Source organism: Bos mutus, chromosome 3 (assembly GCF_027580195.1).
Source record: "Bos mutus isolate GX-2022 chromosome 3, NWIPB_WYAK_1.1, whole genome shotgun sequence".
Lineage (NCBI taxonomy): Eukaryota > Metazoa > Chordata > Mammalia > Artiodactyla > Bovidae > Bos > Bos mutus.
In genome coordinates this window covers 16,556,278-16,578,993 of record NC_091619.1, presented here as the reverse complement: position 1 = coordinate 16,578,993, position 22,716 = coordinate 16,556,278, and the positions used below count along the sequence as shown (strand labels likewise).

Sequence of the window (22,716 nt, the reverse complement as noted above, 5' to 3'; positions counted from 1 at the left end):
TGAAAACTTTATTTTTGGCTGTGCTGGATCTTTATTGCTGCATGTGGGCTTTCTCTAGTTGCACTGAGCGGAGGCTTCTCTCTAGTTGTGGGGCTTCTCATTGTTGTAGCTTCTCTTACAGAGCGCAGGCTCAGCAGTTGCTGGTCTCTGGCTCTAGAGTGCAAGCTTCAGTAGTTTTGGTGCGTGGGCTCAGTTGCCCCGAAGCATGTGGAATCCTCCCAGAGCAGGGATCCAACCCATGTCCCCTGCACTGGCAAATGAACTCCTAATCACTGGACTCCAGGAAGTCCAAAACACATTTTTCTTGATCCATTAATCAACTGAGGGAAATATGTTAACATTTCCCACAATTGTAATTATTAATTTTTCCTGGGAGTTCTGACAGTTTATAAATTTGAAGCTGTGTTATTAAGAAACATAGGTTTATAATTATGTCTTCTTGGTGCATTAAAACATATCAATGTGGCAGCTCTCTTTATCTCTAGTTCATGTTCTTAGTCATAAATTTTATTTTATCTAGTAGTAACATACCTACACCAGCTGTTTTATTTGTTTGTTTAGTATTTGCTTGGCACATATATATTTTCTGTTTTTTTACTTTTAAGCTATTTCTTATGTTTTAGGTATGTCTCTTGTAATCAACATATGCTATTGCTAAGTCACTTCAGTCGTGTCCGACTCTGTGTGACCCCATAGACGGCAGCCCACCAGGCTCCCCCATCCCTGGGATTCTCCAGGCAAGAACATTGGAGTGGGTTGCCATTTCCTTCTCCAATGCATGAAAGTAAAAAGTCAAAGTGAAGTTGCTCAGTTGTATCCGACTCCTAGCGACCCCATGGACTGCAGCCTACCAGGCTCCTCCACCCATGGGATTTTCCAGGCAAGAGTACTGGAGTGGGGTGCCATTCTTCTCCAATCAACATATAAATGGGTATGAATTTTAATTTACTGAATCTTCATGGGGGGTGGGTAACACATGGCTTTGGGGATCTTATTTCTGTGACCAGGGGTTGAACCCATTCCCCCTGCAGTGGAAGCGCAGAGTCTTAACCACTGTACTACCAGGGAATTCCTCAAGTTAAACAGTTCTAATATTCGTAAACAGGCGTAAACAAAACATTCTGGTCTACTCTCCCCCTTTCCCTCTACCTAGAAGCAACCACTTTCAAATCTTGTATCTGGTACTTTATTAATTATCTCTTTTCATATATCTAAGTAACATACAGTGACTACTTGATTTTTTACTTAATAGCATTATGCACTGATATTTTTTTTAAGCCACACTGTGAGGCATGTGAGATCTTAGTTCCCTGACCAGGGATCAACCCCGGCCCCCTCCACTGGGAGCTCGGACTCTTAAACCACTGGACCAGCAGGGAAGCCCCTAGGCACTGATTTCTAAAATAGACAAAAGGGCTCGGCTGTTTTACATCTGCCTTCTCCTTCCCCCATTTCCTCCATATAGTTACATATAACAATTTTGGTTAAAGGACTATTCAGAATTTACATTATTTTGACTATGCAAATAATATTCATAGATGAATCACTATGACCCTTACTGATTGACCCCAAGCTCTTCTCCAGCTGTCTGGATCTCATCTGAATGCATCCACCAATCTCACTTTCTCACAGACACCTTCCTCTGAGCCTCCTGCTGGTGCCTGTCTGGCCTCCTTGCCCTTTCCTCTATGCTCTCCCTTCATGCTCATCCTGGGAATTCAAACTCCTGACTTCTTCTCTACGTTGAATCCTACTGAACTTTTTTGGATCCTTTTTTGAAATTTTTCATTTATTTCTTTCATTTATGGATTATTTTTGGCTGCGCTGGGTCTTCTTTGCCGTGCAAGGGGCTTTCTCTAGCTGCGGTTGCATGGGCTTCTCATTGCAGTGGCTTCTGTTGTTGTAGAATAAAGGCTCTAGGGCATGTGGGCTCAGCAGTTGTGGCTCGTGGGGTCTAGAGTGTGCTCTCAGTAGTTGTGGTGCACGGGTCCAGTTGCCTTGCAGCATGTGGGATCTTCCCAGCCCAAGGATTGAACCCATGCCCCTTGTATTGGCAGGCGGATTCTTAACCAGTAGACCACCAGGGAAGTCTGGATCCTATTTCCCATATTCCACTGGACTTCCTTCTTGGTCTCCTCTTTGCTTTGGTGGACCAAAGGCCCCAGTTTTCTTTGAGAGTGTTATTCTAGCCCAACCAGCCAACCACCAGCATGACCTTATTGGCCTGTGGCAGTGAAGGAGATCACAGACCGAAGAAAATGTGAGGCATTTCATGAAATAAAGGGCAAGATATGTGTGCTCAAGGATTGGGGGCAAGGGTGAACCTTTAGGTGACATTTAAATGAAGCAGTGTTCTTGGAGGTTCAAAGGAAATAGGGTCCTGTCTAAAGAGGTTAGTACCCGTCTGGAGTCTGAAGTCAACACTGATGTAGGATGATATGTCCAGAAACCCCTATCTAAAGCTCTGCACCTGGCTGTAACAATCGGTGCTGCTCCTCCGTCTCAGGGTGACTTGGATCCTCCAGGCAAAAGGAGAATGACTCATTCTTACTGATATGCTTTCCAACAGCAATGTTTCTTATAGTTTATGATTTTAGAGAACAGGGTTTCTCAGTGCATAAGAAAGCAATAGTCACAGAAAGGGGTTGTTATGAATGTCTCTGCTACATAGCTTGGGGGAAACAGTGTTTCTTGTTAACTTTGCTGGCTTTCTGTGTCTCTTATCCCAGCTTGATGAACGGCAGGGTGGACTGACTCTCTCAGTCACAGCTACGTTTTAGTTTCTCAGTGTGTGTGGGAGACAATATTTTTGAGACTTTCTGGGGAGCTGTTAACTGTAAAGTTCTCTGTAGGATGATCTAGCCAGGTCTTTTCTTGAGGGAACCCCAAATGTCAGTATCTTTAGATCAGATTCTCCAAAGCAAACCTATTCCAGTCTCCTACTTGGAGACTATAGTCCTGATTGCCAGTGTTCTGGGTACTGAGCTGGGGGGAAAGGCTGGGGTTCTCAGAATATAGGATGTAAATGTTCTCTCGGTCCTCTCTGGAGCATGAACCTCCAGGTTTCTACTGTGGTTGAGGAGAGGCAGTCAAATTGCTGTGTGGACCTGGGACACACCCCTCCTCAAACAGAGTTTCAAATAGTTCTCCTGTTTCTCATCCCGCATTTATCAACCGCTTCAGACGTATCTGGTGTTGCTGACTCCTGATAATCAGGGGGTTCTTCATCTGCAGTGTTATCAGTTTGTTTTTTCAGCTTTACCCACTGACTTAGAATTCAGTTTTCTTTGATCTGTCTAGTCAGTCACACATATTTATCGGCTTTTTAAGCATCCAATGGTGTTGTCTTTTCCAGTCTCCTTGTCTTTGGGAGCTTCAGTCTTTAAAAAAAAAAAAAACTCTTTACTGTCATTTCAGTAGATTTCAGGAAGGAAAAAAAAAAAAAGAGCATATTCAATGTGCCCTCTATACCCAAATGTCTATCTTGTTTTAAAACCACATAAATTGGATATTATCATTATTTTCATATGTAAGCAGTGTTGATTTAACTTTATTCATGAGTTTACTAATTTTTTTCCACACTAATTCTTGCTTTACAGATCTTCTTTCTGGGATAATTTTTATTCTTCCAGGAGTAAATCCGGTAAAAAGTTCTTTCTGTTGACGTAAAATGTCTTTGTTTCACCCTCACACATTCCAAGAAGTTTGGACTTTATCATGCAGGCAATTGAAGAGAGTGAAGAATTTTAGGCATTCGAGTATGATTAGTTTCATTTGGGGCGGGGCAAGGATGAGGAATCTCTCGAAAACACCCAGGCTAGATATAATGGTGGCTGGAACAAGGATTGTGATGGTGGGCTTGAGGGGGGACTCTGAGCGTTATTAAGGAGGTGGAATTGAAAAGCTTTGGTCATGACAGGGGATAAGAAAGAAGGATGAGGAGAAGACAATTCTCAGGTTTCTCTGTGGGGGTTAGTGGTGGTAACTTTCCCTGAGATGCAAATCCAGAAACAAGAGAATGTTTGGTAGAAAGCAGTGAATTTGGTTCTCATTATGGGGCCTTGGAAGTGTCTGGTATTTTTGGTGGCACTCTGGAATGCAGGTGGAAGATCTGAGTGAGAGATGCAGAGTCATTAGGCCAAGGTGATAAATGTTTGTGGACAAGGTCACCCAGGGAGAAGGTGTGGATTGGAGAGGGAGTGTTAGGGTAAGGGGTGTGAGGGCTTCCAATTTCTGAAGATTAAGTCTACCTGAATGAGAGTGTTGTTGGGTTGGGGAGGATGAGGCTGAGGGGACTTTTTTTTCCGTTGTTTATTTATTTATTCCTGGCTGTGTTGGGTCTTTGGTGCTGCACAGGCTGTCTCTGGTTGTGGAGAGTGAGGGCTACTCCGTAGTTGCGGCTCGAGGGCTTCTCATTGGGGTGGCCTCTCTTGGACGGGCTCTTGAGCACAGGCTCAGTGGTTGTGGTGCACAGGCTTTGTGGCTCTGCGGCATATGGGATCTTCCCAGATCAGGGATCGGACCAGTGTCTCCTGCATTGGCAGGCAAATTCTTTACCACTGAGCTGCCAGGGAAGCCCCCGAGGGGACTTTTGGTTGGGCTCTGTATATGCACATATATGGAGGTTTCAGTGGCTCAGTTTTCCCTTAGGTTGCAACAATTTAAAATAAACCACAGGAAAGCTTTTCCCTCTTTGTTACCACAGTCCCACCTACCCTTTAGCAAGACAGCTGCCTGGGAAATAAGATAAATTTAAGTTCCAGGTAACAATAATAAGCCACCAATAGCACTGGGATCAAACAACTGTGAGGACTGGATTGGTCATTATTCCGTACAGTAAAGAAAATCTAGCCTAGGTATTTTGAGGAGAAAAGAATTTATTGAATTAGATTTTTACCAAGTTATTAGAAGTAAAGTAGGAGAGGGCTCTACTCTGGGCTTCCAGGAATAATTCTCAGAACATGTCAGAACCAGTCAGTTGGGGAGGCTGCTATATATTCCATGATCAGAAAGCTGAGAGGCTATCAGAAGATTTATTGGAACTATCCAGTTCAAGAATACAATTCTAAGAGTTTCCTGGTGGTGCAGTAGTTAGGACTCTGCACTTCCACCACAGGGGCCATGGGTTTGTCCCCTGGTTGGGGAACTAAGATCCCCAGCATAGCCCCTCACCCTGAAAAAAAAAGTACCATTTATTTATTATTATTTTTTAGTACCACTTATTAAAAAAAAAACACACACACACACACACAAGACTACTCCATTGCAATTCAGTGGGGGAGAGGATGATCTTTTCAATAAATGGTGTATATCCACATGGAGGAAAAATGGAACTTTGATTCTTAACCTCATACCACATATAAACATTAATTTACACTAGGTTTGTGGCTGAGACAGTAAACAGTCTGCTGTGATGCAGGAGACTTGGGTTCGATCCCTGGGTTGGGGAGCTACCCTACAGAACAGAAGGGCAACTCACTCCAGGGCATTTCATGGGCAGAGGAGTCTGGTGGGGGGTAGTCGAAAAGAGTCAGATACCACTGAGTGACTAACACTCATGAACTTAAAAGTGAAAAGTAAAACAAGCCTGCTAAGGAAAAAATTTTTTTCTTGACCTTAAACAGGAGGTGGAAAACACTAACCTAAAAGAAAGGTTGATAAATTGAACTTTATTAAAATTTTAAAAATTCTGGGAATTCCCTGGTGGTCCACGCTTAGGACTCTGAGCTTTCATTGCCATGGCTCAGGTAAAATCGCTGCCTGGGGAACTAAGAGCCCACAAACCATGTGGAGCAGCCCCCCAAAAAGAAACTTCTTGGATGAACTTGGAAAACATTCTGCTAAGTGACAGAAGCCAAACATGAAAGGCCATATATTGCATGGTTCCATTTGTGTGCAATATCTAGATAGTTAAATCCATAGAAACAGAACAGAGGCTGCTGGTTGCCAAGAGCTGAGAGGGTGGGGCATGGGAGCAACTGATTGATGGGTATGGAGTTTCCTTCTGGGGCGTTGAAAATGTTTTAGAACTAGATAGCTGTGGTGGTTACACAACAATATGAATATGCCACTCAATTGTTCACTTTAAAATGTTAATTTTATAATATGTGAATTTTACCACAAAAAATTAAAACTTGATGTTCACCAAAAAAAAAAATCATTAAGAAAGTAGAAAGGCAGACGTCACTGGTGGTCCAGTGGTTAAGAACCTGCCTGCCAATGTAGGGGATACAGGTTCAATCTTTGGCCTGGGAAGATCCCAAATGCCTTGGGACAACTAAGCCCGTGCCCACTACTACTGAGCCCATGCTCCACCTAGAGCCTGTGCTCTGCAACAAGAAAAGCCACTGCAATGAGAGCCCCAGCATGGCGACCAGGGGGTAGCCCCTCATCGCCGAGGCTAGAGAAAGCCTGAGCACACCAACTTGGACCCAGCGCAGCCAAAAAGAAAGAAAGAAAATAGAAAGGCAAGCTATAGCCAGGAAGAAAATATCTGGAATTAACATTCTCTCTCTCTTTTTTTTTTTTGATGTTTGAACTACTTTATTCTGATTCTAAACAAAAAGGAACGAGAACGACAGTAACAAACAAGATTCCACCTCTCAACATTATGATGTGACTATAGCAGTTGTTTTTAAACTTAAAAAAACTTATTGTTTTCTGGCCACACTGGGTCTTCGTCGCTGTGAGACGGCTTCCTCTAGTTGTGGGGAGCAGGGCTACTCTTCGTTGTGGAGCACAGGCTCTAGAGCATGGGCTCAGTGTATGGGCTTAGTAATCCCAAAGCATGTGGGATCTTCCCGGACCAGGGATTGAAACTGTGTCCCCTGCACCGGCAGGTGGGTTTTTATCCATTGCGCCACCAAGGAAGTCTTATGGCAGTCTCATATTTGAAACTCAAGGAGGAAATAACTGTCCCACAGCACCTAAACATGCAGGTCCAAAAACGAAGGTGTATTTTTTACCTGCCACATTCACTCCAAAGCCCATCCAGCTCCTTCAGCATTCAAACATTAAGCACTTGTTCTGCTTAGCTATGGAATAAAGTGGCAAACTTGCTGTACCACTGACATCACAGAACAGTTGCCTATACAACTGGACTTCTGATGCTGGACCCCAACTTCACTTTCTCACAGGTCATCATCTTCATCCGGGAGAGCAGTCATCTGAGCAACGTCTAGATCATGTTCATACTGCACCTCTAGTGGGGCAAGAGCAGGCATGGCAACAAATACCAACTGAGAGTCTCCAATCAGTACCTACATACTTCTCAAATTCACCAGTCAGATGTCGGTTCATGAATGTAGCTCTCCAGTACCACCATCACCAACCAATACAAGTTTGAACTGAACCTGGGGTTCTTCTTGGGCAGCCATCATGATGTTATTTCCCAAAGAGTTTCTGCCAGTCTGACTGAAGGCTGAAAAGATGGAAGAAGTGCAATTCCAATCTGAAATTAACATTCTTGACAAGGACTTGTGTCCAGAATATATAGAAAACTACAAATCAAAAAGCAAAACAAGATAAAACAAAAACAAACAAAATAGACCTCCCTGACAGTCCAGTAGTTAAGACTCCATGCTTCTACTGCAGAGGGGCGTGGGTTCCGTCCCTGGTGGGTTCAGGGAACTAAGATCCGACAGGCCACATGGCATGGCCAAAAACAAAGAAATGAACAGACTAACAATTAAATCCTGGACAAAGCACTTTACAAAAGAGATGATACAAATGGTCAATAAGAGTAATGAAAAGGTGTTTAACATTTTTAAACAGTGTGATACAAATGAAAACCACAATGAAATACCACAATGTATCCACCAGAAAACACTTACTTCTGCTTTACTGACTAAGCCAAAGCCTTTGACTGTGTGAATCACAACAAACTGTGGAAAGTTCTTAAAGAGATGGGAATACCAAACCACTTTACCTGCTTCCTGAGAAATCTGTATGCAGGTCAAGAAGCAACAGTTAGAACTGGACATGGAACAACTGACTGGTTCCAAATTGGGAAAGGAGTACATCAAGGCTGTATATTGTCACCCTCCTTATTTAACTTCTATGTAGTGTACATCATGAGAAATGCCGGGCTGGAGGAAGCACAAGCTGAAATCAAGACTGCTGACAGAAATATCAATAACCTCAGATATACAGATGACACCACCCTTATGGCAGAAAGCGAAGAACTAAAGAGCCACTTGATGAAAGTGAAAGAGGAGAGTGAAAAGCTGGCTTAAAACTCAACATTCAAGAAATGAAGATCATGGCATCTGGGCCATCACTTCATGGCAAATAGGTGGGGAAACAATGGAAACAGTGAGAGACTTCATTTTCTTGGGCTCCAAAATCACTACAGATGGTGAGTGCAGCCATGAAATTAAAAGACATTTGCTCCTTTGAAGAAAAGCTATGACAAACCTAGTCAGCATATTAAAAGCTGAGACATTACTTTGCTGACAAAGGTCCGTCTAGTCAAAGCTATGGTTTTTTCAGTAGTCATGTATGGATGTGAGAGTTGGACCATAAAGAAGGCTAAATGCCAAAGAATTGATGCTTTTGACCTGTGGTGTTGGAGAAGACTCTTGAGACTCCCTTGGACTGTGTGGAGATCCAACCAGTCAATCCTAAAGGAAATCAGTTGTGAATATTCATTGGAAGGACTGGTGCTGAAGTTGAAGCTCCAATCCTTTGGCCACCTGATGCCAAGAGCCCACTCACTGGAAAAGTCCCTGATGCTGGGAAAGATTGAAGGCAGGAAGAGAAGGGGATGACAGAGGCTGAGATGATTGGATGGTATCATCAACTCAATGCACATGAGTTTGAGTAAACTCTGGGAGATAGTGAAGGACAGAAAAGCCTGGTGTGCTGCAGTCCATGTGGTCACATGGAGTGGGACCTGGCTTAGTGACTGAACAACAACAATAGTACCAGTATATGAGTCGTAATTATGGTTCCATGGGCTTTCCTGGTGGCTCAAGTGGTAAAGAATCTGCCTGCAATGCAGAAGACGTGGGTTCAGTCCCTGGATTGGGAAGATCCGCTGGAGGAGGGCATGGCAACCCACTCCAGTATTTTTGCCTGGTGAATCCCTTGGACAGAGGAGCTGGCAGGCTACAGTCCATGGGGTTTGCCAAGGGTCGGACAGGACTGAGCGACTAAGCATAGCAGCACAGAAGACTCAGAGGAGAGGAGAATGGAATGCCCGTGGGCATTCCCATACATTCACAAACATCCAGTATGCGATTCTAATTTGTTCAGAGGTGGACGAGGAGCTGTGAGTTGGGACAACTGCACGCAACCTTGCGAAATTCAGAGCTGGAGAAGGGGTTCCTAATCCCATTTGCCATGGCTTTACAAAGCACTGTGACATTTTATTTTATTTATTTATTTTTTTTTTCACTTTTTTTTTTCACTTTGACCTTTTAAACCGTTAAAATCATCACAGAAATCATGTCAGGTGGGCATTATAATTCCAATTTTATCCATGAGAAAATTTAGTTGAGGAGGTTGAGCAATTTGCCCGATGAACCATTTGACAAATGGTGGCCCGATACTCCCATCCGGAGGTTCTGATTCACACTTCAATACAATCGCTATTACCCACTCTCTCAGGGAGCGCCATAGTGTCCTGGGTCCCGGAGTCTTGGAAAGCACAATAGAAACATCTTAATAAGGTTTCCAGCGGCTGTGTGCAAGGCGGAATAGGTAGGCTTGCGGGCCGGCTGGGGTATATATGAGGTGGTATACTGGACTTGCAAAGGAGTTCAGCGAGCGCTTGCTGACTTGCTGTTGTTTAGTCGCAAAGTCGTGTCTGACTCTTTGGGAACCGCCCCCCACCTCCCGCCCCGCCCCGCCCCCCCAAGGACTGTAACCCGCCAGGCCGATTAGAGAGTAACACTTTCGGAGTATCCCTCCTCTTCCTCCGCCTTCAGGGGCAGGGCCACAAAGCGCGGGAAAACCGGCCACGACTCCACCCCCTACCCCTGCTAGGGGCGGGGAAGACGAGAGCTCTTTAAATGGGTAACGGAGGTGGGGAGGGTTTCTCCATCCCCTTTCTCCGTGCTTAGGAAGCCTACCACATTGCCGCTTTAAGATCCCTTTTGAAATGGACCTGGCCACGCCAGCACCCTAACGTCACCTCTCCCTTACTTCCGGCCTGCAAGCCCGTCCCAGGTTTCAGGTGCCGGTTCCTTCCACACTACAAATCCCGCCCCCGCTACGAGCCCTCCTGCAGAGGGAGGAGCAGTGGTTGACGTCGTCGCCCAAGAGCTAGCCCTTGCGAGGATCCCATCCAAGTAGATTATATGACGGTTTAGATAGTGGGAAAACCGCGAGGAAATGGGCAACCAGATGACGTGATGCTTTCGGTGACGTCCCACTTTGTGACTTCTGCACGGAAAAACTGACATGGGGGTGTTGCTTGAGAAAACAGTGCAAATGAACCCACACATCCGGGTTCCACTCAGGGCAAACGAGGTTCTCCTCAAAGTGCCCAACAAATAAAAAGTGGTTCTGAAATTTGCATAAGTGATCTGTAGGCTTCTTGGATTGTGGCCAATAGGGAGTGAAGGGGCGGAGACGCACCTGGGTTAGTCACCGCCTCCAGTAGGAAAGCAGGGAATCAGATTGGTTTCTTTCTAAGCGACAGTCGCGGAGGGCAATCATTTTTGAGACGCACAGATGAGGGCAGGTGGGCCCCGGCGCAACCAATGAGGAGAAGCATCTTCAGAAGGACCAAGCTTCTTGCCCAATGATGCCGGGAAGGCTGTACGGAGCTGGTTCAGAGTGGCAGCACTTAAGGCCAATCCAGTGTGGAGCTGGGCGGGGCGAAGTACTGAACGACGGGGGCATTAACCAATGGCGAGTGCGAAAGCGGGCAGCCCAGACCGGGAACGCGAAGGGAGCTGAGGGAGGGGGAGGCTGAACCGGAGAGAAGCAGGAAGTAGCGGCGGTCTTGGAGAGGGCGGCGGCGGCGGCGGCGGTAGCGGCCGGAGCCGTGGGGAGACCGCCGGGTCTCGGCCCACACTGGGAGCGGAACAAGAAAGCGTGTCTGGGGTAAATACCCGCCTTTGGCCCCGCCCCCTGGGGGGGCGGGTAAATACCCCCGCCCCTCCCCCACTTGCTCAACTACCACCCCCCCCCCTCCGCGCCGCCCCCCCGGGATGGCTTCTACTCTGGCCCCGACGCCGCCCCCGTTCCTTGGGGCTGGTGGGCGAAACTCCCAGCCTGTTGAAAGCACAGCCCCTAGCAGGGTAAACGTGGAGGGAGGGTCGGGGTCCCCAACTCCTGGCGCCCCTGGCCCAAGAGGCGTCCGAAGCGCGGCCCGGGGACTGGAAGCTGCGGGATGTCGCGACCTAAAATGGTGTCCGTGTCCGGGGGTGGGGGCGGGGGAACTGGGCCAGGCCGGAGCGGAGCCTGCACCCCGCCTGGGCGCGGGTCAGCGTCCGGGCCCGGACGGGACTCAGGCTCGAGCTCCGGGCCGCGACGCGCCTTCCGATTCCTCTCCGGTCTCGAGAGAGCCTCGGGAGTCCGCGGGGGGAGGCTGCGCTGCGCAGGGAGGGAGGGAAGGAGGTCGGAGTTGGGACGGACCCCGGCTGGAGAGCTGCGAGTCAGGCAGAGACTGTCCCCTCCCAACTCTCTTTCCACGCCTCCCCTACTCCCGTTCCTGGGCCGGGAGGTGCGGCGCGGCAGCTCCCTCAGGGCCTGGCCTGGCGGAGGCCCGTCCTTCCCTTCGCACGCGGGTGAGAACTAGAGAAGGGCGGCGCGCCTCAGTTTCCCCTCTGACTTCTCCCATGTACACTCCGCCCCCTCCCCGCAACCCTGGACATGCTCCCCACGCAGGTCCTCGGCAGATGGCAGAGACTTAATTCAGCCCGTTGCCCTGCTTGGCGGCAGCCTAATCGCCCCCGGCCGCCGGCCCCTCGCCCTCCTGTGCGCAGCAGGCCCCGGGCCAGGGAAGGGGACGCGGGGCCCCCTCCCGACCCAAGCCAGTTCACCCTCTTCCTGTTCAACCCCTTCCTTTGGCTTTTGGGGAAGAACGGAGGGAAGGAGGGGGGCTGGAGCCCAAGAGACAGGGCGCAGCAGCCGCAGAAGGGCCTGGACTGTGGGGCGGGGGAAGCCTCTACGGCCTTGAGCTCCGCTGCTTGATCTACTGCCTGTTCCTGACTGTCCGATGACCTCTAAGTCACTTGGACGTCAAAGAGGGAGTTGCTTGGAGGAGGCAAGTTCGTAGGTGTATTCTCATAGCCCCCATTGATCTGTGCTCCACCAGCCCACTTTTCTGAGCGCCGAAGCGGAAGGTGGCTCTGGCCTCTCAGGGTGGGAAGGGCGCCGGGGCAGGGGAGGGCTGCAGCCATCCAGCAGAGCAGACGCAAGGGTGGAGGGCTTTGTTTAAACCCAGAGCCTGCAGAATTAAGTAGAGGGGGATGAAGGGAGGACTCCCCTTTCTTCCTCTAGTTGGTACCCTCTTCCTCCACCCCCACCTTGGTCCCAGCAATGCCAGCTGCCACCTGCTGGGACTCTCTCCAGTTACAGTCTAAAGGCTGGAAGGAGGTGAGAGAATTGGCCTGGGAAACGGCTTGCATCCTGGGCAGGGAATGTGGAAGGAAAGAGACTTCTTCAGTTGCTTCTTCCTAGATACAGAAACACTGTGGGGAGAGAGGTAGGGAACAAGCCTGGGTCCCCCACAGACTCTCAGCCAACCTTGTTGGTTTAGTACTGCTGTAGTCTCTTGGGATTTTTTTTTTTTCCCTTGTACTGGGACAGGTGGGGGTTGGGTGAGCCTTCCTGGGCCACTGCTGCCAAGGGAAAATGAAAAGGGTGAGGGGTGTGAGTTGGGGATAACCTGAGGTGAGGAGCTCAGAGGAAAAATGAGAGGAGTGAGGAGCCTGACTTTTCCCCATTGTGGCAGCTGTGCTGGATAAGCTCATACCCTGGAGTTTTAGTCCCGAGAGAGCAAGCTGGGGAGGCGGGGGCGGGGCTGGCTAGGGGAAGGCCAGGCACTCCTGGGAAGGTAGGTGAGGGAGCAGCAGGTGTTTGTGGCAGCAGAGGCCTAGGCTGGGGCCCTTGTGACCAGGCTGCCGTCACAGTTTTCCGCTGCTTCTTCTCTTTGTCTCTTTCTGTTCCTGTGTCTTATTCTTTCCATTTTGGTCTCTTGGGCAACTTCCCTGAACCCACTTCTCCCTGTTAACCCAGCTAGATCTCCCAAGTGCCAGTAATGACCCCAAGTGGCCCAGACTTGACCTTCCCTGACCCCTGACTCTCGTCTCTGACCCCAGCCCTAGATTTCCAGTGCTTATTCTCTCCCAGCGCCTTCTCAGCCTGGCATGTCCTTGTCCTAGCTGTAATAATCAGTTATTCTGTGGGTTCTAACTCTCAGGTTTAGGATTCATATCATGCTCAGAACAACCCTATGATAATTTGCCCACTGTTTCAGACAGCAAGAGTAAGGCAGTTGAGTAACTTGCTTATACAGCAGGCTGTTGATAAGGCTGGAACTGGAATCAGTCCTTGCATCTTGGCTTAAGTTGCTGCCCTTTTGTGCATATGGCCTTTCAGATCTTTGTGGACCCCCAGAAGATGCACGAAGAGTATGAATGGATCCCATGCTGCTGTGAATGAGCTTTTAAACCTAGAACATCTTGTACATTCGCCTCCTTAATAGTAGTATTGATTAGTTGATTGATTCTGTGCTGGGCACAGGAGGGGTTGTGGTGGTTTCAACCAGGACGCTCACAGAGCTTCCTCCGTCTCTACTGTTGTCTCTCAGCTGTGTTTCTGAGAAGTCTCTTTTCCTTTGCTTTCTCTGGATTTTCTATGGATCTTTCTCTGGAATGTGCATGCTACCTTCCTTTCCAGTTTTAGGGTTTGGAAAAACAGGTGCCTCCACCAGCTCTCTAGGATTTGCACTATGATGGAGGTGTGCCCAAGTCAGTGTGCACGGACTTCTGAGAGGGAATGTATGTGGGGATCCTGAGGGAGGAGGTCCAGAGTTCCTGCTTTCAGACATCTCAGTTTCTCACTTTTTTCCCTGTTCTCCTCAGGTCTGGGACCGATTGCCATGGGGGACATGAAGACCCCTGATTTTGATGACCTCCTTGCTGCCTTTGACATCCCTGACATTGATGCAAATGAAGCCATCCACTCTGGGCCAGAAGAAAATGAGGGGCCAGGAGGCTCCGGAAAGCCTGAACCCAGTGTAGGAGGTGAATCTGGAGAAGCAACAGCAGCTCCTGCCGGGGACGGCCCTGGGGGGCCCACCCAAGCCTCTGACCATAGCCTGCCACCGCCGGACGTCTCAGCAGTCAGCGTCATCGTCAAGAACACTGTGTGTCCTGAGCAGTCAGAGTCCCTGGCTGGGAGTTCAGGAGGGGAAGGGGCCCGGGCAGGGGGAGTGACGAAGGAAGGCCCTCTGGGACCTCGTCTGATGCAGAATGGTTTTGGGGGCCCTGAGCCATCCCTTCCAGGAACCCCACGCTCTCCAGCTCCTCCCAGTGGGGGTACCTGGAAAGAAAAATCCCTGGAAGGCAAAGCTCCGCTGGATCTGTTTGCTCATTTTGGGCCTGAGCCAGGGGAGCACCCTGATCCCCTTCCTCCCTCTGCGCCCTCCCCACCTCGGGAAGGGGCCCTGACCCCACCTGCTTTCCCCTCTCCCTTTGAGCTGACCCGGGAGAATGGCCCAGCCCTGCTGCCCCCCTCTTCTCCCCCATTGCTGGGGACCTTGAAGCAGGAAAGCTGCAGCCCTCTTCATCCCCAGAGCCTCGCCCAGCCAGGTTCAGGCACTAGCCCTGAGGCCACAGGAGTTCCTGCCAGTGCCTCCCCTTCCCAGGTGGCAGGCGTGTCCTTCTTCAAGAAGTCTCCGGGGCACCAGAGCCCTCTTGCCTCCCCTAAAGGGCCCAGCTGTCAGCCTCTGAAGGAAGAGGAGGATGAGGGACCGGTAGACAAGTCTTCCCCGGGAAGTCCCCAGAGTCCCTCCAGTGGAGCTGAGGCTGCGGACGAGGACAGCAATGACTCCCCTGCCTCCAGCTCCTCTCGGCCTCTCAAGGTGCGGATCAAGACCATTAAAACATCCTGCGGAAATATCACAAGGACTGTAACCCGGGTCCCCTCAGACCCTGATCCCCCTGCCCCCTTGGCTGAGGGGGGCTTCCTGGCGGAGGCTAACCTCCTGAAGTTGTCCCCGGCAACCCCAACCCCCGAGGGTCCAAAGGTGGTGAGTGTCCAACTGGGTGATGGCACGAGGCTCAAGGGTACTGTGCTGCCTGTGGCCACCATTCAGAATGCAAGTACTGCCATGTTGATGGCGGCCAGCGTGGCCCGCAAAGCGGTGGTTCTGCCTGGGGGCACTGCCACCAGCCCTAAGACGATGCCTAAGAATGTGCTGGGTCTGGTGCCCCAAGCCCTGCCCAAGGCTGAGGGGAGGACAGGGCTGGGGACAGGGGGGCAGAAGGTGAATGGCGCCTCAGTGGTAATGGTGCAGCCTTCTAAGCCGGCCACTGGGCCGGGGGCAGCAGGTGGCACGGTGATCTCACGGACCCAGTCCAGCCTGGTGGAGGCCTTCAACAAGATCCTCAACAGCAAGAACCTGCTGCCTGCCTACCGGCCAAACCTGAGTCCGCCGGCTGAGGCCGGGCTGGCCCTGCCACCCACGGGCTACCGTTGCCTCGAGTGTGGGGATGCTTTCTCATTGGAGAAGAGCCTGGCGAGACACTATGACCGCCGGAGCATGCGCATTGAGGTCACCTGCAATCACTGCGCCCGCCGCCTGGTCTTCTTCAACAAGTGCAGCCTGCTTCTGCATGCCCGCGAGCACAAGGACAAGGGGCTCGTCATGCAGTGCTCACACCTGGTCATGAGGCCGGTGGCCCTGGACCAGATGGTGGGGCAGCCGGACATCACGCCCCTGCTGGCTGTCCCACCTGCCCTTGGACCTCCAGCCTTGCCTGCCTTGGGCAAGGGTGAAGGGGCCGTCACCACATCCGCCATTACTGCAGTTGCCGCAGAGGCCCCCGTGCTGCCGCTCTCAACAGAGCCACCCGCCACCCCTGCCACCTCTACTTACACGTGCTTCCGCTGCCTGGAGTGCAAGGAGCAGTGCCGCGACAAGGCCGGCATGGCTGCCCACTTCCAGCAGCTCGGGCCCCCCGCCCCTGGGGCCACCAGCAATGTGAGTTGCCTTTCACAGCCCCTCCCTGGGAAGGGGACAGCCAGGTGCCATGGGGACAGGGTCTAGGAAGGCGTGAGGGCTTGGTTAGAAGGAATGGGGTCAGACTCACCTTGTTTTGACCCCCTCGACAGGTGTGCCCAACCTGCCCCATGATGCTCCCCAACCGCTGCAGCTTCAGCGCCCACCAGCGCATGCATAAGAACCGACCTCCCCACGTCTGTCCTGAGTGTGGGGGCAACTTTCTGCAAGCCAATTTTCAGACCCATCTCCGGGAGGCCTGCCTACATTTCTCTCGCCGCGTAGGATACAGGTGCCTCCCACACCTCCTCCCCATATGTCGACACTTTTCCTCCTGTACTTGATGGTCTCGTGGCTCCTGGGACCAGCCTTTTAGAAGGCGAGCCCGTCTCTCCTGCTGAATCACTCAGCCATGCTGTGTTGGTGAGTGCAGCCTGAGCTCCCTGCCTTTCCATCGCTCCCCACGGAGCAGGCGAGCAGGGCCACCTCTGGAGCACCAGCTCTACCTCCGCAGGCCTCCCCTCTGGGACTGGGTCCTGTGACTCCTTCCTTCCTCCACTTGCTCGTGTTCCACTGCCGATTAACTTCTCAGGTCACCCGGTCCCCGAGAATGAGTGTCGGGTTGGGGGTGGCTGCAGGGATGCTCCCCACTCACCACCGTGCCTCCGACTTTCTCCCCAAGGTGCCCCAGCTGTGCAGTGGTGTTTGGGGGTGTGAACTCCATCAAGTCCCACATCCAGACGTCACACTGCGAGGTTTTCCACAAGTGCCCCATCTGCCCCATGGCCTTCAAGTCTGCACCGAGCGCCCACGCCCACCTCTACACCCAGCATCCCAGCTTCCACACGCAGCAGGCCAAGTGAGACCTGGGGCGGGAGCATAGGGGTGGGGTGGGAGGTGGGGTGGGATCGGGCCTTCATGGGGCAGGATGTGGGCATTGTCCTCTCCTTCCACACAGGATGATCTACAAGTGCGCCATGTGTGACACGGTCTTCACTCATAAACCCCTCCTCTCCTCACACTTCGACCAGCACTTGCTGCCCCAGCGTGTCAGTGTCTTTAAGTGCCCATCTTGTCCTCTGCTTTTTGCCCAAAAAAGGACCATGCTGGAACATCTCAAGGTAGAGGAGTCAAGAGACAGAGGCGGGTGCTCAGCTGTATCAATCGGGGGTTAAGATCACACACCCTCTGGAAATGGGAGCGGGGGAGAGGCCAGGACTTGGGCAAAGCCAGGCCCTCCCCCCAAACAGCCACACGCCTTGTCTCCCTCTCACAGAACACCCATCAGTCTGGGCGCCCGGGGGAGGAGACCGCTGGGAAAGGAGCTGGGGGTGCCCTTCTGACCCCCAAGACAGAGCCCGAGGAGCTGGCTGTGTCTCGGGCAGGAACCGCTGCCCCTACTGAGGAATCTTCTTCAACCTCAGAAGAGGAGGAGCCGCCCAGCTCCCCTGAGCCCCCTCGCCCAACCAAACGGCCCCGGCGAGAACTGGGGAGCAAAGGCATGAAGGGCGGGGGCGGGGGCCCTGGCGGCTGGACCTGTGGCCTGTGTCACTCCTGGTTTCCTGAGCGTGACGAATATGTGGGTCACATGAAGAAGGAGCATGGCAAGGTGAGGGGGGCGCCCCCTGGGAGCCAGAGGGGCTGGCCTGGGATTGACCTGTGTGGCAGTGGGGATGGGGTCCCAGATGGGAGCCTGGCTCTAAGACCCCCCCACCCCCTGCTCTCCTAGTCAGTGAAAAAGTTTCCCTGCCGCCTGTGTGAGCGCTCCTTCTGCTCGGCCCCCAGCCTGAGGCGCCATGTCAGGGTCAACCACGAGGGTATCAAGCGAGTTTACCCTTGCAGGTAACCTTCACCCCTGTGCCCCTGTCCTCTTCTCTGTCTAGCAGGGTGCCCCCAACCCTGGTTCCCCAAAACAACCTTCCCGCCTGCCTCTTAGGTCTGAGTGGACTGACGGTTGAGGCCTCCCTCTGCTCAAGCCGCGAGCCTTGGTCTTTGGGCTGTGCCCCGGCGCCCACCCGCCCGCTCTCCCCTTTAGGTATTGCACAGAGGGAAAGCGCACCTTCAGCAGCCGCCTGATCCTGGAGAAACACGTCCAGGTCCGGCACGGCTTGCCGCTTGGGGCCCAGTCCCCTGGCCGGGGGAGCGCCCTGGCTCGGGGCCCTGGTGCCAGAGCCCAGGTAGGCGGAGGCCCAAGCTGCCGCGCGGACGTGGACGCGGCCTCGGGGCGCTGGGTGGGGGTGCTGGGGCCGTGGGAGGCCCCGGATACCCAGTTCCTTTACTCTCTTCTCCAGGGGCCGGGACGGAAGCGCCGCCAGTCCTCAGACTCTTGCAGTGAGGAGCCTGACAGCACGACACCTCCAGCCAAGTCCCCCAGGGGTGCACCCGGGTCGGGCGGCCATGGCCCCCTGCGCTACCGGGGCGGCGGCTCAACAGAACAGAGCCTCATGGTGGGCTTGAGGGTGGACGGTGGTGCCCAGCAGTGCCTCGACTGTGGCTTATGCTTTGCCTCGCCTGGCTCCCTGAGCCGTCACCGTTTCATCAGCCACAAGAAGAAACGGGGTGTGGGGAGTGCCAGTGCCCTAGGCCTGGGGGATGGGGAGGAAGAGGCTCCCCCTCCTTCCAGGTCCGACCCAGATGGTGGAGAGTCACCCTTGCCTGCCTCAGGAGGCCCGCTGACCTGTAAGGTCTGTGGCAAGAGCTGCGACAGCCCTCTCAACCTCAAGACCCATTTCCGCACACACGGCATGGCGTTCATCAGGGCTCGGCAAGGGGGCAGTGGGGACAACTAGGGCCCAGGCCTGGACTGAGCCCCCGCCCGCTGCCTTGGGAGCCCTGGGTCACTGCTGCTGCCTGGTCCCTGGGCTGGGGAGTTCCATTATAATTCACGTTTTGTTCAGCTCCTCTTCCGCTAACCCCCAAGGACAACCAGCTTTTGAAGATGGTAGTTACTTGTGGTCCCCACTTGGGTCCTAGTAGAGTGGGTCCTCCATTCTTTCCTTCTGAGCCCAACACTAATTATTTTCTTGCTGCAGCCCCCCCATGTGGGACGGGGGGTGGGGGTGGGAGGATGGGAAGGCCTGATACTGGGGTGGTCAGGGACACGCTCCTCACCTCTGGCACGGATAGCAGTCCCAGCATGCCCTTCAGACTCACTGGCACTCCAGCCCCCACCCCTGCAGTGCCTTTCACTTTTTTTTTTCCCCAGAAACCCAGGGGGGGAGGGGGGGGTTGGTGGGGTTGAGTCCTGTCAAGGGGGTCCCAGGGAGAGGAGGGGACAGGCTCTCAGGAATCCTTTATTCTTGTAGTAATAATACTAACAGTGGGGGAAATGGGAGGGAGAAAACCAGACCATTAAAACTGCTCGTGGTTTAATCCCCATTCAAGCTCCTCTTTTTATGTGGTGATGTGGACGGGTCTGGGAGGGAGGTGAGTGACAAAGCTGGGAAGGCCCTTCTTGGGGGGACGAGGTGGTTATTGACCAAGACAGGCAGGGAAAACGCAGTCTTCCTCCCCCTTGTTCTGTGTGGTTCCTTTTGTAACCTGAACACAGGCATGTCCACTCCCCACCCCTGAAAAAAATACATCTCAGAAATGACACAGATGGCTAACTAAGGACTTTATTTCAAACAAAAATTAAAAATAAAAAATTGAGAGCTATCTCCCTGGGTGTGGGGAAGGGATCAGGGCAAGGAATTCCCCGAGGCTAGGCCAGTACCCTCAGATTGGAGGGGCCGTGATCATTCCCTTCCTCACTTCTGGGATGGGGGACCTCAGCAAGTGCAGAACCCTATGCCAAAGCCCACCTACCCAGGGGAACTCGGGCTTGGGCTCAGTCCCTGGGAGGGGACAGGCAGCAGCATGGCCAAAGGCCAACCACAGGATCAAGTCCTCAGTACCAAGAACCTACTCTTTTCTTCCTGGGACCTAGAATACATGAAGCGGATGGCCTGTGGAAAGAAACTCTCGGACCCTGGTGAGGAGAAGTGAGGCCCCAGCGCCCCCCACACTTATCACTTCTGTTCTCTGGAGGGCAGTGAGTCCTGGAGCCCATCAGGTGGTAATACTGACACAGCTGGGGTGGCGGCAAGGAAGCCCCAGTCAGTCTGGACCCCACAGCTGGCTCTCCCCACCCGCCCCGGCAAGCTCTACGGTTACCACATGATCCTTTGTATTTCTTGCCTTCCATTCCCCTTGGTGGATGGCTGGGGGGGTGGGGCTTCCTGGCTTAGGGTTTCTCCAAGGGCCTTCCCAGGGAGGGTCCCCTGAACCCCCCCATCGTGCTGGGGCATGAGGAGGAGGGCGTCACATGATGCCGTTGGTGAGGTACTGGAAGCCGTCATAGAGTTTGGTGGTTATAGACCGCATGCTGCCATCCACCATCTGCTCCACCAGCAGCTGCAGCTGCTCCTCGGTCATGCTCATGTGGAACCTCTCCTTGAGGTTGCGGATGGTGCTGGAGCCATGGAAGCAAGGAAGCTGAGAACCTGGGGGCAGCAGCGAGGAACAGGGTCACACATGGAAAGGAGGGGCAGCGTAACAGTAGAGAGCCAGGCTGCCTGCTGCCCCTGCCCTCCCACTCAGATCCCTGACAGCATGGATGCAGGTCTGCTTGGGCAGAGAAGGGAGGACTGGTGGGAGGCCCTGTCTTGAGCCCCTTTTCATCCCACACTCCTAAGTGCCTCTGGGTAAGGGCACAAGGGCAGAGGAGGGCAGGGGGTCAGCACCGCATCTCCTCCAGGAAGGGCAGAGGGAGCAGTCTTAGGACCCAGAGGGAAGGCCGGGAAGAGTCTGGGGAGCGGGCCCTGAGCTGGGCACTTATCTGGTTGCAGGCCTCTGCCTATGCTATGTCTGACACTCACAGATGACCTGGGCCACCGTCATCACGGGGCCAGACGGGGATGCTCCTGAGCAACGGCGACAACCTGTGGGGTGGGAGCAGGGATGGGGAGGAGGAGACTGGCAGCTCAGAATGGGTGGACACCAAAGCCCTGAGGAGGAAATGGGGATGAGGGCCCAGAGGAGATGGGAGAGGAGGGGTCCTGGACAATAGACTATAGATGGCAAGGCCGTGAGGAAACAGCAGCGAGAGCAGATGAAGAGGAGAGAAGAACACAGCTCGGCTCTGAGCAGAAGGGGTGAGTACGGCCCAGGGAAGGGGTCTGAGGATAGGGCCATCAGAGGTCAGAGGCCAGTGGGGAGCAAGGTGGTGACTGAAAACACCTGAGTTGGTGAAGAGCCAAGCAATGGAAGGAGACAAACTCAGAGCTGGACAAAGGATGGGGAGACAGGAAGAGACCAGGAGGCTGGAGATGGGACTCCTTTTTTTTTCCCCTTAGTGCACACAGGAGGTAGTTTCTGTTGCCTCGGCCCTCCCACCCCCAGGACTAGCTGTCAGGAATCGAGAGGAATATGTGGAAGGAGGAGCAGGGCCCTGGATCAGAGCTGGGATCCCCACCCCCAGTCTTGAGGTGGAATCAACTTTCTGGAGGCTCCATGCCCCAGGGCCCCAACATGGAATCCCAAGGCACTATGGGTCCCACCCTGTCCCCGAACATAGGCTTCTCCCCAGCCCACCTTGTTGCATGATCTCTACGATCTGCACCACCTTATCCATGTGTTTCCGAGCAGCAATCAGCCCCTGCAGCATCAACATCTTGTAATAGTTGAACATGTCGCCATCCAGGCCGCCCATCACCTGCGAGGAGAGAGTTGTGTGCGCAAGGGAGCTCACAACTTCCTCCCTTAGGTAAACGTGCCGAACTCTGTTACTTGTCCACCTCTTATCAGGCAGGAAGCCTCCCAGGACATCCAACCTCACCCTGACTTACTCCCACTTCTGATCTGTTTGTTCCCACTTGCGGGGAGACTACCAGCTCCCCCTCCCACGACACCACCGTGAGGCACCTCTCCTTCCTGACTCACGTCCACAAACTCTGTGGTCAGTTTGAAGGCTGATGTCTCAAAGCCCAGGTTTCGGGGTGAGCTGGATAGGATGAAGCCAAAGTCGATGTGGATGATGTGGCCTTCTGCGTCCAACAGGATGTTCCCATTGTGTCTGAGGAGGGGGCAGATGGAAGAGACAGTAGTAAGTCTGACTGAGGTGGGAGCTTAAGCGGCAACACACTGGCCACATGACACCAGGCAAGGGCCCTGCCACTTTTCCTGCTGCCTAGAACTCAGTCCAACCCCTAGAACCCAAAGCTGGCAGGAGGAAGAAAGAGTTAGAAAAGTAGACTGCTAACAAAGGCAATGGGGTCTGATTTGCTATCATTAAACATAAAATAGTATTATGATTATCCCCATTTCCCAATAATCGCACTTCTAAGCACCCAATCCCAATCTAGCAGAGAACTGGGAAGCTAGAAAACACAGCCTCCGCACTCTGGCCAGCTGTCCTAGAGGCCAAGCACTTGGCTTAGTGGGAGGCGGCCAGTTACAACCTAATTACCTGTGTTTTGTTTGTAATTCCTGTTGGCCCACTGCAAATCAGAAACCCCACTGGAAGGGAACAGCAATCCCAGGCTGCTGCTGCTGCT

General features: G+C 52.7%; 2 protein-coding genes across 9 annotated transcripts in view; one reads left to right on the top strand and one right to left on the bottom strand.

Annotated features, from left to right (window-relative positions):
* Window positions 1–10,900: 10,900 nt before the first annotated feature.
* ZNF687 (zinc finger protein 687) lies at window positions 10,901–19,410 on the top strand. Of its 4 annotated transcripts, none has more exons than XM_070367103.1 (9): window positions 10,901–11,052; window positions 14,040–16,162; window positions 16,294–16,472; window positions 16,863–17,039; window positions 17,139–17,301; window positions 17,457–17,789; window positions 17,910–18,022; window positions 18,216–18,357; window positions 18,472–19,410. In XM_070367103.1, the coding sequence occupies exons 2-9, from the start codon at window positions 14,057–14,059 to the stop codon at window positions 18,967–18,969; spliced, it is 3,711 nt and encodes a 1,236-aa protein (XP_070223204.1). In that variant the 5' UTR covers window positions 10,901–11,052; window positions 14,040–14,056; the 3' UTR covers window positions 18,970–19,410. The 4 variants fall into 4 exon arrangements, with proteins under 4 accessions (XP_070223204.1, XP_070223205.1, XP_070223206.1 ...); XM_070367104.1 differs by lacking the exon at window positions 10,901–11,052 and adding an exon at window positions 11,151–11,249; XM_070367102.1 differs by lacking the exon at window positions 10,901–11,052 and adding an exon at window positions 11,629–11,738.
* A 371-nt stretch (window positions 19,411–19,781) lies between these two features.
* The window catches only part of PI4KB (phosphatidylinositol 4-kinase beta), a 28,659-nt gene continuing 25,724 nt past the window's right edge, over window positions 19,782–22,716 (bottom strand). For all 5 annotated transcript variants that reach the window (XM_070367106.1, XM_070367108.1, XM_070367107.1 and 2 more), the window contains 3 exons: window positions 22,103–22,235; window positions 21,755–21,875; window positions 19,782–20,664 (listed from right to left, as the gene is read on the bottom strand). In XM_070367106.1, coding sequence (XP_070223207.1) covers window positions 20,483–20,664; window positions 21,755–21,875; window positions 22,103–22,235 — 436 coding nt within the window. In that variant the 3' untranslated portion in view covers window positions 19,782–20,482. The remainder of the gene's footprint in view (window positions 20,665–21,754; window positions 21,876–22,102; window positions 22,236–22,716) is intronic.